The sequence below is a fragment of the Lissotriton helveticus genome, chromosome 7, assembly GCF_964261635.1.
Source record: "Lissotriton helveticus chromosome 7, aLisHel1.1, whole genome shotgun sequence".
NCBI classification, from domain to species: domain Eukaryota; kingdom Metazoa; phylum Chordata; class Amphibia; order Caudata; family Salamandridae; genus Lissotriton; species Lissotriton helveticus.
In genome coordinates, this window is record NC_136068.1 from 1,087,746,404 (window position 1) to 1,087,767,270 (window position 20,867).

At 46.2% G+C, this 20,867-nt stretch overlaps 1 protein-coding gene across 1 annotated transcript; it reads left to right on the forward strand.

The window, feature by feature from the left end:
- The first annotated feature begins 3,300 nt into the window (after positions 1–3,300).
- LOC144767238 (uncharacterized) lies at positions 3,301–17,646 on the forward strand. The gene is made up of 2 exons (XM_078650768.1): positions 3,301–3,412; positions 16,648–17,646. The coding sequence occupies exons 1-2, from the start codon at positions 3,388–3,390 to the stop codon at positions 17,154–17,156; spliced, it is 534 nt and encodes a 177-aa protein (XP_078506894.1). The 5' UTR covers positions 3,301–3,387; the 3' UTR covers positions 17,157–17,646.
- Positions 17,647–20,867: the final 3,221 nt, after the last annotated feature.

Here is a 20,867-nt window from a genome sequence, read left to right on the forward strand (position 1 = left end):
CCTTCCCAAATAGGAAACATTATAAAAAAATTACATATATAGATAATAGAATTTTGAACATTTGCAGGTAAGTTGAATAATAAATTGAAACATTTTTAGAACGCATGCACATAACTTGAAAATTGAATTGAAATGTACATTCCTAACTAAGAAACATTGTACATATGCACTTGTATAAATAATTGAAAAATTAGCACACCTGCAGGTAAGTTGAATTATAAATTGAAACCATTTTAGAATATATGTACATAACTTGAAAATCGAATTGAAAGCATTTCTAATGAATGCATGTACTGAGTGCTAAGAAACAGTACTAAAGTGCAGTATTAATTTATATTTAGATCAATTAGTTACTACACTTTATTTCGATATGAAAAGTAGGTAGACTTGAAATTACTTGAACTAGATCGAATATTGTCTTCCTAAAGGAGAAGCTGGTGTAAAATATCCACTAGATGGCAGCATTAGTCTTGTTTGAATATGTGCATAAGGGTGTTTACAGTACCTTGTCTCGAAGAATATAGAAGAAAACATACTGAAGACCTGTGGGATGTAAGGCTTCGAGGAACAGATAACGTGCCTTTTGCTGTAGCAAATTTGAAGAAATGAAGTAGGTAAATATGAAAAAGCGTGCCTATCGCTGTAGGATGATGAGAGATGTGATGGCAGACTTGATTGAGACCTCCGTAAATAAAGTAGGCAAATTATTAGAAACTTAATATGTTTCATTATACTCGGTAGGAAACGCTGTTGGCAAGGAAAAAAAAACACATTGAAAGTAAACTGGACGTTAAGCGTAAATCAGTGACGACAGCACGCAGCAAGCATCACGCTGTCACGTCTTCACCAGATGGCTCACGGCGAAGGTTTGCTGGACAAAGGCAGTGACTCAAAGTCTGACATCACAGAAGTAGAACGTGAGAAGAGCTTCACTTCGTTAACTCCTGGAAGCCCTTTGAAGACGTCATCAATCAAACTGAGGCAGGGAAAGGGCAGGGATCGCTGCAAATCAACTGACAATTCAACCGTCATCCGTTAACCGGACGGTGAGTGTTAGAGTATGAAATAACACCCGATGTATGTAGCTTGACATATTTCGTCGGTAATGTACTTTTGTAATTTCTAAGTATGTTTAATGTTAAGTAGAGTGAATATATCGGTCATCAGTAGAGTTTTTTTTTTTTTTGACAAAATTTTCAGATGAAGACATTATCGACACTATTCACCTTGACTCCACAAGAATGTTCCCGCTTTTGAAACAAATAGATATTTCAATATGAGGACTTGTGTTTTGGAATTAAAAGGGCTTACTGAGTGTGACGGCTCCTTTTCTGTGTGAAATGATGCTTGGACAAGGCTGAATAGATAGCTTCCTATATGTCTTTATAAATGGAGGAGGTTGTTTGCAGGGAGAAGCTGTGTAAATTACACTATAGAGTATAAGATGATGTTCGAAGTGTAGATAGGTTACTTGGAATTTGAAAAACACCTCTGAACAATAGCTTGATAGAAACTTTGAAGGTGTCCATCATTGTTATTTGGAAAGAGAAGTCTGGCATAGAGACGTTGGGGGCGACCGGTGAAATGGTCACTGGTGGGGCTAGGTGCCAGGGTCTTCTTTGAATAAGTTAGTAAATTGAATTAAACTACTTGCCTTTTTGTCGCTTGAATCTTGTTTAAGTATTGAGTTGAAATCCTAGAGAGGTAGCTGTGACGCTGAAAATCCAGTTGAGCACGTAGAGGGTAAGTTCAAATTGTCGCCATCAAAATGTTGTAAATTAGTCCAGGCAAGCAGGTATATTTTAAGTGATATTTATTAAGATGTTAAATTAGTCAAGATCTAATAAAGTTTAGCCCCACCAGGAGCAGCCAGCAGGTAGCTCAGCCCCATCTTAACTGTCATTAGTTTCTCCACAGTACTGAACATTCTATATTACATCACAGCACTGAAGCATTCTAATAGACATCACCTAGATGGCAGGAACATACATAGGGAGACATTACTCATAGATTATAACACTCTCTCTCTGGTCTCGATATTCCAGGCTGCCTGCGAGGGCTACCCGGAAACGCCGGTGCTGGATTTCTCGGCAGGAGAAAGCAGCTTCTCTCAGCGCGTCAGGAAGGCGGGGCTGCGCCAGCGGGGTCTGCTCTGCTCTTCGCTTCGGCAAGTATGGCTGCTCCGTCTCGTCACCACACGTGTGTTTGCATAGGGCAATATCGGTAATATTTATACCTTTAAGGTGCCGAGATTGACGTAAGGATGGACATAGATACGTCAATAAGGATGTCATACGACTTGCTCGTTATCACATTCTTTTGCTGAAGTTCTCGGTGAAATTAAAACAATGGCCGCAGGGTTTTGCCCAGGTTGTCATAGGTTTGATTTGTTATGAGAACTCCGTATGCCTTATCAGGGGCTGGAGGAATATCGCTTGTCTAATTAGATCGCAAGCGTTATGACCATATCAGATAACACGTTCCTGTGCCGTAGTGTGACTGCGTCAGATAACGGTATCTGCATCATGGGGGTTTTCTGCCTCATGGGCTGACTGCTAGTTAACTTGTTGGTTTGTTTAACCAGAATAGGGTCAGGAATAGGGGGATCGATTCAGAACCTATAGGAATACATCACAAACCAGGGGTGCTCCATAGACCTCTCAAAGGCTTTACCCTGTGATAATGTATCTTCATTCTCAGTAGATAAGTCCACCTCTGATGTGCTGTGGCCTTTTAAGAATGTAGGTGAGGTGGAGCCATTATGAGATCAGCTCTGTACTGTGGGAACAATAATGAGTGGGGTAGTTCTCAGGAACATGGAGTGTTCCCCTTTCACAGTGTGCATGGATTTAGGAAGCTGGCTCTCTATATAGTGTACTAAAAAGAAGTACACTGTGCAGGGAATCCACAAATGGTACATAGAGGTAAAAGCAGATAATTCTAATGCTCTTTTTTTGTGGTAGGGTTGGCGAGTAGTTAGGCTTATCAGAAGGTAGTGCTAAGCATTTGTTTTACTCACAGAGACAATAATTGAGACACACACACTCAAGAATGAATCCAAGATCAATTTATAAAAATGAAGTCTATTTTTATGTATTTTCTAAGACCAAGGACACAGTTCTAAGGTAAGTATTTTCAGAGTTCCGGTTTCTCAATGTCCCGAAAATATATCACTTTTGTGAGCAACTAAACAGTATATGAAACAATGGAAAAATGCATATAATATCTGGCACTGCTGTCACAAAGTTCACCTTCTCGTTTTAGGTCAACGCTCGGACCAGGTCCAAAGTTCCATAGGAGAAATTCTGAAGCTTCCCAGGTTAGGCAAGAGCAAAGTGCAGAGGGACTTGGAAACTGGCACGCAACGACAAAGGAGGCCACTTGAAAATGCACTGCACAGGTGGACTTACAGGTATTTTCGGTTAGTGTCCTTAGAGGGAGGATGTCACAAGGTCCTGGGGACCATGGAAGCAGAGCTGGTTAGTCGGTGCTGGGGCCGGTGGGGCAGGGCGCAGAGAGAGCAAGTCAGCTGTGCTTTTGGGCGTCATTAGGGTCCTCGAGGTCAGGAGCTGGCAATTTGGAGAAGCGATGTCTGGACAGCTGGGCACTCAGGAAGTGGATCTCAGGTGTCTCGATATCTCTCAACTTGTGCGTATGTCTGGTGCTTTGAGAGTCCAGGCTGGGCTCTTCTGCTTGGTTTTTACCATTGTGGGTCCTGTACCCGAGGTATTGGTAGGCTGCGGCTCTGGTAGGTCCTGGTGCTTCAAACTTGGTGGAGAGGCATATCTGACCCTAGAGCACTGTTGTCCTCTTCTTTCTTTGGTGCTGCGTCATGGTCATTGGGGAACAGCAAGTTCACTTCATGGGATTGGTGCCTGCGGTGGGCAGGGGAGTCATACCTTCACTCCAAGATAGCTTCTTAGTGATTTCTTGAATGTTGCAGGTACTTGGAGTTCTTGCAGGTTCAGGACAACACAGCAGGCAGCAACTGTCAAATCCTTGGAGCAGCTGGCAGGGTTTGGCGCCTTTTTCTTTTGCAGCTGGGCCTCAGTTCATGTGCAGCGGGTCTTCTTTGGTCCAATGAATCTGAGGTTTAGGTCTCGAGAAGCCACCTAAATATTGCATTTAGGGGTGTTACAAGGGGAGACAGGTAATAGGCAATAGGCTATCTTCCTTTAGGGTGATTACACCATTTAGTGACCACTTTATGCGGTAAGGGGCACCATCCTAGCCCTGATTGGAAGTTTTCTTACCTTCTCAAGATGGTGGAATTTCAGAAGAGGGGTTCATCTTGCCTGCCCTGCCCTAGGGGTGGTACAGGCTAAGGGAGGACCCTCATCCAACTAACTTTCCCCCTCCAAAAGTGAAGCAGGAAAGGGACTCTCCCACTATCTGCGGGTTCCTGGGTTGCATTTCAAAGGCAGCATGGGCTGGAGGAGGTGTGATATACCCTCCGCCCAGAGCAGGCATTGTTCTGTCTTCTGAGAGTACTGGCTTTCACCCCATGAGGTCAGAAACATGTCTAGTAATGGAAAGTTTGATCTCCTAAGAGAAATAATTAATATATTCAACACTAACATTAGCGAGGATTTATTAAGACAAGATGTTTTGTACCAAACATTTTGGAAATCAGTGAAGCCATCATGGAGCTATGAAACCCATGTGCTCTTTATGGCGTGCCTGTTCACTTACAACATCACAGAATGGACTTGACATTGTAGACGCATATCTGCTCATGCTGATAGAATATAATGCACTCAGCCTTGGGGCTAAAGGCCTACAGTAGGGGAGACTTACCTATGTCTTATACAGTGTATGTTGGGCACTGCACACAGGGCTTTGTGCCATGTCGACTCTTCTGATTTTCCTGCACCAAGACACGTAGACTGCAATGGCAGAGTGCATAGCCTTGGTGAGGGGCCTCTTGGGTGGCACAATCAGTGGTGCAGCCTAAGTGGAACCTCTTCAGTACCCATACTTAGGTACCAGGGGTACCACATACTAGTAACTTACAGGGGTAGCTGAAACTGTGCCAATTGTGGAACAGTGTTTTGGGGGAAGAGATCTGGCACTGGGGACCTGGTGAGCAGGGACCCAGTTTACTTACAGTTTGAAATCATATAAGGCAACAGGCAAAACGTTTGGGCTTACCATGCAAAAAGAGGCACTTTCCAGCAATGGGCATATAGACTATTAACGGCAATGGCCATAGAAGTTGCTACCGCATAATGCTTGGCTTATTACGTCATAAGATTGCTTAATCAACTGTCTTATATGGCAGTGTAATAGAGAACAATGAAAACACAATCTGGCCCCAGCAAGCTGCAATGTTGTTTGACAAAATAAAACTCTTGTGACTGGTGGTATGGATGGGTGAGGTCTGGCAGAATTGTTTCAAGTCCAGAGGCTAATCTTTTTATGATTAATTTGGTATCCACATTGAGAAAGGCCATAGGTCTGTAAGAATCATATTTCTACCCAGCATAGGAAGGACCCTGATTGTAGTCTCACTGATAGAGGTTGTAACAATCCTCCATTTAGTACAATTGTTTAAAAGATTCACCAATTTGTGGGCAACTTGGGAAAGGTAGACCTGATGAAAAAATCCTAGTAGACCCATCGGTCCCAGGTGCTTTATTATACCTCAGTGACTGAATAACTCTCCTAATTTCCTCTTCCTCAACAGAGAATTCCTAATCGCCCAAGAAAAATACAGCACCTTACTCTATGTAATAGCTGAAACTGTAAATTATGCTCTGAAGTTTTATATACTATATTTTCTGCAAATGTTTTGTAGTACTTTAATTGAGTACAGTGCTCCTTATCTAATGCAAAGCGTATTCTCGGCATCATAGGTTTTAAAAAGAGCTTCAAATGTGCTGGAGACCAAGCCTACAAAAGTACAACGGTGCATTGGGGTGCCTCGTGGGGTATTTGGAGATTCCTTTTAAAAGTGTGCAGTGCCGAATCTTCTCTAAAAGTCTCAAATATATATCTTAAGTTGCCAGGAGCTGCATGTAAAAGATTAAAGGCCCACCGTATAATATTAGAAATGGCTAGAGCATATGTGCTTGTTAAAGAAAGCTCGAGGCTTAAGGCTTCTAAGGGGACTTTCAGCGGTTTTCGTAGAATAGTCCCTACTTTCACTTTTATTGGTCACCAGGTTGTAATCTGTATATAGTCCAAGGCATAAAATAAATGGGTGGGACTTTCATGCTGTAGACCTCCAGCAAGGATTTAGAATGCATATTCCCAGTTGAGGAGTAAAATCTCTATAATGGCCCCAACATGGGAGTCTGCCTTTTGCACGAGGTGCTGAAAATAGGAAGCATTTTGAAGGTTGTACGTAAAGATTTGGCCCAAATAAACGTATTCTTTCACTATCCCAATCGGTTTACCTCCCAGTGACCAGGTAAAAGATGGAAATTTCCTTCTTCCTTTAAAAGGTAGAATTTTAGTTTTGGAGATGTTAGGGACTAAACAAATTCTTTTGAGTATCTATTTAATTCAATTACATTTCTTTGTAGTCCAATTGGGGTACGATCGAATATAACAAGGCCGTCTGCATACATTAGGCTATGGATATCACTTTGCGCTAGCTTTGGGGCAAAATTATTAATTTGGGAGAAGTACCCTGGTAGGTCGCTTATATGGATGGAAAATAACAAGGGGGCGAGGAGGCAACCTTGTTTCAGACCATTCATCGTGGGGATTGGACTAGTTAGGTCCCTTTCTCCCCCCATTTAGACTCTACACCATGTTGCTGTGTGCAAAGATATGATTATTGTAAGGAGATCATGGAGAGTCCCTAGACTCTCTGGCCCTCATTTATGAAAAGTGACGCATCCTTGCGCAGGGATGCGCCACAATTCCTTACGACGCGCTGCGTCAGAATTTTGCGACGCGGATGTGTCACATTAATGCAATGGCGCATCATGTCGCAAGTGATGCCGTAAGCCGGAAAAAAAACACGCAGACGCTGGCGTCCTGACGTACCGGAAAGTCACGCAAGTGCGGGAAAAGTGCCGTAAGTCGCAATCGCGGAACTGACGTAAGTGTACGCGTCACTGCGTCACTTTCACGTTGCGTCACAATCCGGAAAACGCCAAAAATACACGCATCCATCTCCTAATTCTCACGCAAATGGAAAAAATTGTTACCATGGAGCCTGAAGGACACAGCAGCAGTCAAGGGAACCTTCCACATGGCAGCCAGGATGCCCAGCCACATGGCAGCCAGGATGCGCAGCCTGAAACACAGGGAGAAACCCATGTAAAGAGGAAGAGGAAAATTAATTTCAGTGCTGAGGAGAACAACATACTCATAAATGAGGTCACAGACCACCAGCACCAGCTCTTTGCAAGTTCCAAGTTGCCACTATCAAAAAAGAGGCAATTTGGCAGTCCATATTGACAAAGGTCAACTGTGTGGCCCAATCTAAGAGGACAGTCATTGACCTCAAGAAACGCTGGAACGACATAAAGCGCCGGACAAAAGAGAAAATGGCAAAAAAACGCAAAGAAGCAGCGGCGACAGGAGGAGGCAGCCCATCACAACATGAAGAGCTGGATGACCTTGAGGAGCGGGTTGCGGCGGTCATCCCAGACGAGTTGGTGGTTGGAATTCCAGGACAGGACAGTGCAGAGCATGAGGAACCGCAAGACACACAGGGTAAGTCCCTACAAGGGGAAATGTGAAAAAAGGTAATGTTGTGCAGTGCATAAACTAAGGTAGCCGGCTCAATTACTGACGTGTAGTGGGAAGAGTAGTCATGCAATGTCATGAACTGTGAAGGGTCTTCAAAAAGTATTGTACCAGGGACATGCACATGTCACATTTGGTAAACACCTACCCCTGTCAAAGTAATAACATAATTTCTAAGTGAATATACAACTACCCTCATGAAATACCAATCACACAACATCCTGCAACAGACCAAGTTTAACACTTGTATAACCTGGACTGCTACCACTGTGCTGGCAGGATGTTATTTTGATCATGTAGTGGTGGCACAATGTGCCACACCCACAATAATAGGCCACAGACAGCCATGTAACATAGTACAACATATCATGTCATTGCACCATTCCCACATTAAAGTGTGAGAAAGCGAAATTCCAGGGCTGTTGCTGGGGGTGTACCCAGAAACATCCATGTCCAATTGACAATGTCCAATAGCAAAGTCAAACTGTAACTATTACGCTGCGCCACAAAGATATGCATCCACAGGGTCTGTGTAAGGCATGCACAACCTCAAGAAATACGAACTGTTCCCTCTCGGATATACCCAACATATAGCTTTTGCATTCAAGTGGACACATAGAAAGCGGAAAAATCTTTAGATGACTGCATCATGCAGGAATGTGTCCCTTCCATGCACACAAACACTGATCCCCTGCACCGCTGGACCCCCCGCAACATGGTGCAAGTTTGCCTGGGTCGGCGCATGCCAAGCATTGTGCACCTGTGTCGTTGTGACTAACTGCACCTTGCAAGATTAGCAAGGCTGTCTCAGACATGACAGAAAAAAGCAAACTCATGCAAATGCACAATAGCTCCCGGAATGAAAAGCCACAACATACATGTCCCTAAGGAAGGTGACATCGTGCCACAACATATATGCATGGGAGTGGTACTGGACAGCGCTGCAAACAAGGTTACAGGGTTGCCCTGTGACAAAGATACACTCGACAAATGTGCAACAACAACAATATTGTGTGCATTCCTATGGCACAACCATGAAAATTGTTGCTGCAAGAAGACAGTGAGGCAACACTTCTCACCATGTCCCTCCTTGCAATAGCATGGATGTACAGTACCTACTGGACATTGCTCAATGATTCAAGCAATGACAGATCCTTTACAAATCATAATGTCAGTGTATGCACAACCATGCCGCAACTCCACCAATGCATCGTGGCAGACGATGCCAATGGCACTGCCCACATACATGGCTGCCATGAGGTAGGGGGAAAGTAGGGATGCAAGTACATTCATGAGGGGTGCAGAAATGATGGTGTCATTCGAGATCCTAACAGTGCTATTTGTGTGCTGTAGTGACACAAGTATTTAAGCATTGGTGGACTGTCTTTGCACAAGGAGTGGATGAGATGTCATGCAGTGTCCTTGCACCAGCTGCAAGAGGGTGCAAGGATGGTGGTGGTGATTGCTGGTCAAGTCACATATGTCATGCATTCAATGATGGTAGTGCCAGGAGAGTATGAAGTCAGACCTGAATCAGAAGTACCTGCAGCCGTACTATGGAGCCGTACTACAGGTACTTAAAAGTGTCCTGTTCAGTGGTATGTTGAGGTCCCTTGATGCTTGTGTCTGATGTCAGTGAAGTTACCCTTGAGGTGTTGTTGGTAAGGTAACTTAACCAGCTGAGGTGGAACTGGAGGTCATCGAGAGGGATGCTGTCTGTGGATGTCACACACTGGGGTGCAATGAGGTCAACAATGGTGTTGGAGAATGGAGCACATGGCCTGTGTGTCCTGCACATGAGTGTGCTGTTGAGTATGCCCATGGGCCTGGTCACGATAATGTAGTTGTCGTAGTACATGGTCAACCATGGCACATTAGAGTGCCTGCTCATTCTGAGTGTACCAGTGTATGGGTTAACAATGCCTCTTCCATGATTGTCGTGCTGCCACATGCAGGTGACACAGAAGTTGTCAGTGACAGTGATGGTGATGTCTGTAGCAGAGTTACGTCCTGGCAGGTGAGGTGGCGTACAGGGTTGAATGTGAGGAGGTTGCTGACATTGTATAGTTGCAGTGTCCAAGAGGAATAAACCTTGGTACACAGTGTGGACCTGAGCCAGTCAAATGCAAACAGCGTACACCATGGTTGCCGTAGTCATTAGTGATGACCATTACAATGTATGCTGCACAATGTCAACAATGCAATGCATGTGTTCCAAAATATCATCTCAAAATACTTAATTGTGGCCACAATCATGTTGTGATGTAAGTACTACATGTGGTAATGTGTGTCAGTATGAAGAAAAAAAAAATTGTGACAAATCCAAAAAATAACACAAATGTGCATTTATGTGTCAAATAATAACATTTGGTTGTGTCATGGGGTGACATATGTCTGAACTATTATTTATATATATGTACATCATGAGAAATAGGGGGTGAAATGTTGAGAATATGAATAAATGCTGTGCATATTTCTTCAGGCTATGAAAAATGGTGTGTGCATTACTCACTAATCTGACTCAATAGTGTGTGTCGTGGTTGTTCATAAAGGAATTTAATGCTTCAGGTCTGGGTGTGTGGTGACAAGGATAGATTGTCCATGTACTCACTGAACTTTGAACAGTGTAATGAAAGTCTCTGCTGTGCAACACCTACTCTACAGTTGCAACATGCCTAGTATTAACTATGAATTCAATGGAATGTGATGACATGGCATGTTTTGGTGATATGTATGTGCCTTTTGGCACAAGAGTGTTACACCTGCTATGCATGGGGGCACAGTGACAAACATTGCCAATTGTGGGGGGGACAGCTGTGAGTCAACAAATGCAGGAAATAACAATCAATGTCTTATGGATGCAGGGATGTGTGTGTGAGTGTGTGCTGCAAAACATATAGTGGCCCATTCACAGAATGAACTTAAGACTCAATCCAAAACTTACTACTATATTGCTATTCACAGAATGCACTTACTAATTTTAGCATTCACATAATGAACTTACTACTTTTGCTATTCACAGAAGTTAGGATTTTGTCTTAAGTTTCTCTGAAGACAGACTTAAGACAGACTAAAGGCAAAATCCTAACTTCTGTGATTACCAAAAGTACTAAGTTCATTCTGTGAATGCCAAAAGTAGTAAGTGCATTCTGTCAACACCAAAATAGTATTAAGTTTAGGATTGAGTCTAAGTCTGTTTTGTGAATCAGGCACACATTGAGGGAAGTCTGACCTCAAAGCTGTGTCCCATTTCTCTGGAGCCTATGCAACCCTGCCTTTGTGTCACGTAAAAGGAATTAGCCAGCCAGGCTCACTACTCTGAGTCAATCACAACGCTGTGAAGTGCTGGTGTGACTGGTAATAGGAAATGGGATAAGTCATGCAGCCACATGCTGGAGTGACGGCCATGTTTGCAATGGAGGCTGAAATGCAGCCTGCATACCAAACATGGAAGTGGGTATTACTGCTCTGGTCATCATGGGTGGCACCTGAGTCATCTTGCCAATATGCACATGCCCCACCTCATATTAGATCTCCCCTACCCACCCTCCCATGCCATGATGACACATAGCATGATCACATCAGTCACTCATCCCTTGTGTCTCAATTATAAGTCAGTTCAGTGCTCTCATCAGAGCCCACACTCCACATATGGTCCATGAACTACCACTAAGGCCCCCACCCCTGTCTTCATGTGTTCCGTCATCACTGAATATGGTACCTCACACTTAGCCTACTCAATGTCAGCCGCTGTGCAAGCGCACAGCAGACCCATGTACATGGTGTGCTGAAGGCACGCCAATGGCTAGTCTGAATGCGCACATCTGTGTCCCAAATGCAATCATTTCCAGCAGCAACTGATATACAGTCATTCACTGATGCAGCTCACCCAGCCTCCATGCACTCATACATGGAAAACATTGGAGAATGACAACAGGCCTTTGCAAACATGACCCGCAGACATTTCACATGCCTACACTGCTGACAAACCTCAACCACCACCCTGGCCTCAAACACAGCCAACGCCAGCGTTTCTGCAAGTGAAAGTCACACCTGGATACACAACTGCGCATACCAGACCTCCACCCTCTGCAAGCCTAACAAACAGCACTACAGGAACACGGCATGGTAGAGCACTGATCTCTAAGAAGCAAGAGGCACCAGCAGATACCTTGGTAGGAACTGTATAAACACCAAGACACCTGAAATGTAAAACACATACAAGTATGCAATGAGGGAGCACCACAAAAAAATAGTCTAAGATAATGGAAAGTCCTGCAAACTCGTCAAGGTCCTGCATGAATAAAACAACCTATGCTGCAAAGCTACAGACATCACCCTGGCACTACAGACCTGTGATAAGTGTCCAACAAAGTTCACCATAAAGTAAAAAATGTCACTACAACAACTTTGCCGTACACAGGAGATGCCACAGGCAGCACCACGCAAACCTCTCCCAACACAACAGCCATACTACCATAGCCACCGGGACACCAGTCATAGCTCAATGCACCCCCTCCAACATGACATACAGCCACCTGTGGGATCACTACAGCCCTGTCCACATCACATCAACAACAGCACCAAGATCACCCTATTCACAGCCACAGGTGACATCTGCACCCTCCGGGACCAAGAGCTGTGATTGTGCTCCGACACAGACTAACACCACACAGATTTGCTACACTACATGAAGCAGGATTCCAAGGAACAACGCTTAACTGGGTCACTCATCCCAGCAAGAGGTCCAAGGATCCGACTGACAACCTTCGTCTTTATAATCACGCAATTCCAATGCTGAATGCAAGAGGGACCATCTATGTGTCTGACCCTTGTCAACATCAACAGGGCTGCCTCAGCGCCATTTGAAAACAAACACAGCCTCAACATTGTATCCATTGCTGATGACAGACAGCTCATACTCTCTCACACCTAAGACTACACCAACCAAACACTTGAAATACATTGCGGAATGCATTACGTAGCAGTCTGCATGAACCACAGCTGCATGAAAAATAAATCAGAGAATACAGAAGTCTGTGTCCTTGGAACAACTCATTCAGCATGTAAAAACACATGTTGGATCTCCCACTCTGATGGGAAGGGGCTGCGGCTACCGCTCAAAGAGACAGGTCTTGATGAGTCTTCTGAATGGGAGTAGGTCCTGGGTCTGCCGTAGGTGGGCCGGGAGGGTGTGCAAGGTCTTGGCGGCGAGGTAGGACAAGGATCTGCTGCTGGAGATTGGTCATAGGATGCGGTGGACAGTGGTGAGGGGGAGGCTGGTGGAGCGGACCTGGCGTGTGGGGGTGTAGAAGCTGAGTCTGCTGTACAGGTAGGCTGCTCCGGCCTACTGGAGTGTATTGTGCGTCTGGGTCTGGAGCTTGAAGCTGATCCACTTGCTGATGGGGAACCAGTGTAGGTCTCACATTTGGGGGAAGATGTTGCTGCGGTGGGGGACGTTGACAATCAATGAGCCGTAAGTGTATTGGATGCGTTGCAGTACTTGTAGGTGTTTATCTGGGAATCCTCAGTACAGTGCGTTGCGGTAGTCCAGTCCGCTGCTGCTCAGGGCCTGCGTCACACTAATTTTTGTCTGGGGTGGGGATCCACTTGTAGATCCAGCATAGCATGTGGAGGCAGTTGTAGCATGAGGAGGAGAAGGTGTCGACCTGCTCAGACATGGAGAGGGAGGAGTACTGGATGTATTGTAAGTTGCGTGCATGGTCAGTGGGTGTTGTTGCTGTTCCCAGTGTGGTTGCCCACCAGGAGTCGTCCCAGACTCAGGGTGTGGGTCCAAGGATGAGGACCTGTGTCATGTCCAAGTACAGTTTCAGACTGCTGCTCCTCATCCAGTTGGTGAGGGACTTCATTCCCTCGTGGAGGTTTGTTGAGGGTGTGTGTGGGTCCCTGGTGATGGAGAGGATGAGCTGGGTGTTGTTGGTGTAGGAGATGATGTAGAGGCTGTGATGGCGGCCCACGTGTACGAGGGGGACATGTACATGTTGAACAGTGTTGGGCTGAGGGATGACCCCTGGGGTACGTCGCAGATGATGTTGATGGCGTCCCATTTGATGGATGGGTTTCGGACACTCTGGACGCTCTGGGTTCTGCCGGAGAGAAAGGACGTGGTTCAGTCTAGGGCCTTCAATTGGAATCATGATTCTCGGAGGTGTGTCTTCAGAGTGTGATGGCATACCGTGTCAAAGGTGGTCGACCGGTCCAGGAGGAAGAGGGCTGCTGTCTTGGTGCTGGCTAGTTGGCGCATGATGTTGTCTGTGCCGGACATGTGGACTGTCTTGCTGCTGTATGTACGTATGAATCCGGACTGGGACGGGTGAAACATGTTGGGGTCTACCAGCCCGCGGCCCAATAGCATGTTCATCATTACCTAGATGACCTTCGTTGGGAACGTGAGCAGGGAGATGGGCCGTGAGTCCTCGAGGGCCTTGGGGGGTGCCTTGTGCGTCTTGAGGAGGGCATTGCTTGTGGCGTGCTTCCATATTTCATGGAATGTTGCTGCATTGAAGAAGATGTAGATGAACTTGTGTAGTTGTGGTATGATCGCTTCCTCTGCTTTGTACAATAAGTGGTGTGGTGATGGTACTGCTGGTGATCCACAGTGTACGGAGTTCATGACCTTGCGTGTTGCGTCCTTGTCGACGTAGTACCAGGATGTGCTGCGGTTGGCGCTGGTGGTCCTCGCTGGGGAGGTGGAGTCTGGCATAGTTGGGGTGGATGTGGTGGTGAAGCTGTCGTCGATGGCACCAAACGTGCGCTGTGAGAAGATGGACAGTGAGTCCCACACTTCTTGTGAGGGTGGGATGTTGACAACATTTGCGCATGGGTTTCTCTGTTCAATAACGATGCAGAAGACCTCATTGCTGTCGTGTGCATTGGTATCCAGAAAGGTTTGGAAGGAGGAGCTCTTTGCCAATCTGTTGAGGTGGTGATGTATACACGTGGCGTCCTTGTGGACTGTGTGGTTGTGCAGTGTGTGTCCATGGAGCCATGTTCACTCCATCTTCCGGCATGTGCGTTGGTAGGTCTGGAGGTAGTCGGTGAACTGGGTGGCTCTGTTGCAGGCGTGGCTGTTGGAGGCCAACGTGAGTGGGGCAAAGGTGTTGGTGCAGTCCTACATACACTGTCAGAGTTTTTGGGCACTGGCGACTGGGTTGGTGGGGTTGTAGTTCGGGCCCTGGCTGAGGGGTGTGACCAGCTGGTCTACGTTTACTTTTACCCAGCATTGGTGAGGCAGCAGTTGTCTGCAGTGGTGTGTGGTTGATTAATTGAAGGTAAAATTGATGCTGCGGTGGTCGGTCGAGTGCAGTTCAGTGGTGTGGTTGGAGGTGACGTGGGTGCCTGTTGAGAAGACGGGCTCCAGCTTGTGGCTGGTGGCGTGGGTTTGGTCCCGAGTTGTCTGCAGCCGGGTCTGGTGAGGTCGTTGATCAGTATGGTGGAGTTGTCGTCGTTGTTGTCCTTGAGGTGTAAGGTCAGGTCCCACAGGATGATGTGGTGCGTGGAGGGGAGTGCGTGGGTGCTGGCGAGGTCATTGATGGAGCAGCAGAACTGAGCACAGGGTTGATGTGCTGTACACGAGGGTCCTCTGAGGGTGGTGTTGGGTGGTGGTGTGGATGTTTATGTGCAGGTGGTTGGCGGTGTTGATGGTGTTGTCTGCATGGGTGCCGACCTTGAGGGTGGACTTGTGGTCGATGGTGACCCATACACCAAATCAGTCAGCGCAATCCCTGCGGTTCAACTTGTAGCTGTCTGGGATGTCTATGGTGATGTTGGTCGCAGAGGAGTAGTCCCACCAGGTCAAGATTAATAATCACATATCTGGGGCGGAGGTGTCAAGCAGATCCCAGAGCCACATGGGCTGTGTTCGTGTGGAGTGGGTGTTGTGGATAATGCATCAGAGGTGGTTGGGTCCACTCCATGGGGGTTTGGTGGCTCACTTGCATGTGAAGCTGCATGTGCGGCAGGAGAAGGGTCCCGTGTGTATGTTATTGTGGTGGGCTGGAAGCAACTGTTGTTTTGGATGGCATTGAGTGCATGGAGGGTACAGGCGTAGTACTGGAGTCTGGTGTAGTGGCGTTAGTGGCCACTAGGGGACCTGGCGCTGGGCATGGTCCAGGCGCAGATGGCTGCAGACTGGCTTGCTTAAGGTGTGCCTCTGGTGCGCAAGTAGCACAGCCGAGCACAGTTTGGGACATATGGGGATGTGGGAGGGAGGAGCAGCTGGTAGGCGGGAGCAGCAAGTGTGCATGGGGTGGTGGAACAGTGGCACTGAAACTAAAATGGTGTGCAAACAGGGTGAAAAATAGTTGCACTGAGGCCACTAATGGGACACTAATATGGTGGTTCTGCACACCTGCCAGTGTGTACTCAGCAGCGGCAGCAGGGGCACACAGGGGGAGCTGGGTGTAGGTTGAGCAACATACCAGGAGCAATCTGTATTATCCAAATATAACGTAATTAGCATGAAGACACAGGAAATGGGCCACACACAAACAACACAGCTGTGATGGCTATGACAGGTGGGATGATGGGAGATGGTAAGAAATCCATGTCCCCGATCCTCATTAATTGTGGCCTGATACCTGTTGCACACATATAGAGTGCAAAATGCCACTTGGACTTGCTACTGTGCTGGAATGTGGCCCCAATATACACCAACAAAACAGACATCAGGACATGCACTCAAGTTGAATGTTGCAAGTGTGCAAGCACTGTCTGGCCATGTGCCATGTTTTTGGACAAACATTTGGAATCCATCAAATGATTCATGCCATGTCATTTTAGGTAACATGAGTGATGATGTGTAGCTTTAAATTTGACATGTTGACACACATCAAAATCAAAAAGGGTAGATGACTCAGAATTGTGCATCTGTACACCATATGTCAGATATGATCATAAACATACATCTATTTTTTATTTCAGAGCATGGTACACATCCTCATGAGCAGGAACTTATGTTTGAATCCGATGATGACGGCGGGGAAAGTGTACCAAGTGTGGACACAGATGTCATCCAGGACCTGTTAGAATCAATACAAACTCCCTCTCCCCGCACCAGAAGGCAAACCAGCACAGTGGGATCTCCGCTTGCCCAACATGGAAGCACTCCTACGCCACCTCCCACAACATCTCTGCCTCACCACTCGCCCAACACGCTGAATTCTTTTGAACAACGTGTTGTGGATGTACAGGGTCAGTTGGCACAGGAGGTGCGTAAAGGCATTGAGAGCATGGCAGGCACCCTAGAGGGAGTGCTCCGTTGCCTAACATCCAATAGTGGCAGTGCGGAAACTGGTAGCAGCAATGATGCACCACCACGTACTTTGTTTCACGCCATGAATGACATATCAGAAGTCATGCAGCAGAGGCACAGACAAATGCCTAACACAAGTGCCAGCCTTGAAGTGGCCAACAGGCTGAGGGAAATTTAGGACACCCTTAAAGAAATGAATGCAAAACAGGATGCCTACCTGACCAAATTGGCTAACTACCAACGTGATGTAACAGCTGTGCTTGAAAATCACCAAGTCATGCTCAGTGCATTCATGCGGTACCTGATGGGCATGGAACATGATGCAGGTACAATCCCATCAACATCTGCAGCCCCTGATGTGTCTATGCCTCCTGTGTCGACTGCACCACTGATTCCACCATCAGCTGTGACAACAAACACATCTGATGAAGAAGATTCAGAAGATTGTCCAGTCCTCCGCAGAACCATGCGTTAGCATCACATATTGTACCTGGACAATACATATACACTGTCTGGTGCACATAATACTGACATTGTTCCACAGTAATGATGAAAAACAAATTACTGCTAGCCAATGGATGTACAATAAATTATCTGTGGCCTCCCTCCATGAGGTGAACATATGATGTTGACACTCCCTTATCACACAATAAAAAACTACTCACTCATGCATGTCTCAAATGTCATGTTGATGTATGGACTGTGCATGTACAAACTCAACCCTACTGTATGTGTCCCTTGATCATTAGAGTCATGTCATACCTTGCTACTTGCTAAGTTGTGTCACTTACATAAATGTGCAACCACAACATGCAATGTCCAACTGGCAACGTTCATAAAGTGACTAGTAACGTGTGTACTACAGCATTGCTAATGTGCAACATAACGAATGATGACTTAAGTTACAATGACTAACACTACAAGTTTGTACAAGGAGGGGGTGACTGGGAAAATCAGATCTGCTTGCACGCTACCATGAATGTGGGTCAGTCCAAGGTGTATGTATGTGATGATGAAATATCTGACATACCACATGTATGTATGAAAGGAAAACCATCAGCACGTGGCTGGCATCAAAGGCACATCCTAAGGTAAGATGAGTAGCAGACAATTCTATTAACTTAAGCATGGGAATAGGGACATGCTTCACACCAGTGATTGAAACAACATCACTCAACACTCACATGGTGTCTCATGTATGAAGTCCAACAAAAACTTCAGTGCTGCTGCTAAGACTGTGGCCCTCATGCCTCAATGCCTTGTGGCACCGAAGCGTAACAATTTCACTTTTCTAAAGTGTTTCAAGGCTGTCGTTGATGAGGCTCAGTGTGCCAGATGTATGTTGACACACTGACGGACAAAATTAGCTGCAGAATTAGCCATGGCAAGATGACTTACATGACATGTCAGAATTGAGATGTGCCAACACATATGTGAATGTGAGTGAATGGCAAAGCCTCGCCACACCACTGATTCTTGATCACGGTTACACCTTTCATTTGTAGAAGTGAGAATGTGACCGATTTCAAGCTTGGAGTCTGTTAGAAAATCCACTAAATCGCTATGTGAAAATGAGTCAGCTACCATACTTCCACAATAAGTATTTATGTACAGGCCTGTCACACAGATTATTGTGCTACTACACACAAGAAATGTCTTTCCCCAATTGAAATGCCCCAATACACTTGTGGTACAATCTGTACCACTAGTACAATGTAGATTGCCAATGAGGCCATTTCCCAGTGGCACCATGGTCTGTCTGTGCCTTGTTCACTGTATTGTGCCCTTGGTGTGTGTGTCTGCTGTTCCTGATAGGGCTAATTTGGCCTGTCTGTTGTGTATCCCCTGTATTTGCTCTGTTTTCACACTGACTTTTACTTGCCACTGCAGTTGCCTGTCCATCCAGCACCCACACACCCCTGCCCACAGCACATCTTCCACAGGGCTGCATCCCCCATTGCACACGAACAGTGACAGTACATGGCCTCCACCATTGGAACATGCACCTCCACAGTAATTACAAATGCTGAGAGCTAAATGACATTAGCAGTTACACCCCTGCTGACCAAACAGACGTCAAGACCCACAGGCACATCTTTCCACACACATTTGCTGTCCAAGTCATTAACCAGAGGGTCATCATGCCCCCAGTGATGTTCATAGGAACATAGAACATCCCCAATCCTGCGCCATGACAAACAACAGCATCAAGAGGTCCCTCCTACACGCCACAGCAACATCCACACAATCCTCAAAGTAGGTCACACTGCCACTCCATATACACAATACATCGCATCATTGCAAGAAACAATGTTCCACAACACACTAGCAGTTAGACTCCACTATGGCATGAGGCAAGGTAATACACCACACTGGAATGTCTCCACCCTTGCAGACCGGAGCCGATGATTCAGCCCAATACATTTCACAGCACAACACACAGAGTACTGATGCTGAGTTCCTCAGGGACTGTCCCTCAGTACCTTTGTCTGCTATGTCTACATGGCTCCGCTTGCTGAGGACATCAGTGAACATGGACTCTGCATAGTACCCTACGCCTAATACACCCAGCTCTGCCTCTCCCTCACCAAGGTACCCAACATCACAGGACACGACTAACCACAATGGATGCGAGATGTGCCAACAAGTATGTGCCTCAGCTGGACAAATCTCCATTTGTTGTCAAAACAGGTCATCATCCTCACAACAACCACTACCACATGGGACTATACCTGGGGGTACCCTGGGCTGGATAAACAGTTCAGCACTCATATGTGCCACACAAACTATACATTGTACAGAACACATCCCTCACCCTGTCATTACGGATAATAGCAGTATCCTCACCATACTTCTTCACCCTCTGCTAACTCTGCAAGAGCATCAACATTATTGCCAACTGATGCATTGATTAGATCTGCCACACATCCATCATCATCAGCCTGTGCAATGTGAAAGCCCTCAATAACAGTATCAAAAATACCCTCAGTACAAAAAAGATGAATGTCCAGACAACCGTAGGTAGACGTTCCCTGTGGCTCCCATAATAATACCACTTCCGCCTGCACATACAGGAGCTCTACTGCATCCACACCCATACAGATATACTGACACTCAAGGAGCTCACACATGCCTACACAGTCAGCCAGAACCCTGGGCCAGCAAACCTCTACCAATGAATCTGCTTCTAGGCCCACAAGACATACGTCTGCAATACAGACCTAGCCATGGTCACATTTCCCTGCATCTACATAGCCAGCCTGTAAACCAGCTTTCTTTTCCACTTGCAGGAAAGACGTGGGTCATACTGGCCCTCAGCATTGGGAAACACTGCAAACATTGAGGTACAGTCTCAATACCAGGTGGCCCAATAAATGACGGCCCCTGTGCCATCTGACCCTCACTTGTTGTGACGTTGTGTGATGCCTAACCCTGCCTAATAGTCATCATCCATCACCAAGGCACATAGTCATGGGATAATGCTGCATGCAGCAAATCCAACCCTTGAACGCATTGATCTGCGTTATAGGCACGTGCAATGGGTGTTGCTGGGTGCCTTCCCAGCAACATCCATTGGCTTTTGACACTGCCCCAGATGTAATAGGAACATGAAATGTGAGGCACTGTCCAGAAATTACACAGACCCAGTGCAGGCATGAAGAAGGCTCAATGCTGACAAATATGATGAAATCTCCTTGTCTCCCCTTTTTCTCACAATGCAGTAGACATAGTAAGAGGAAGAGGCCATTGTGATGATTGATTAACTGAGAGGTGTCCGTTCCTGTACAAGTCTGATGTTCACCGCAAGGCAGACACACTTGCCCCATTGTGCAAAGGGGACTGCGTTAGCGATGAACAGGACATTGTGCAACAGTGCTGGTGAGAACAA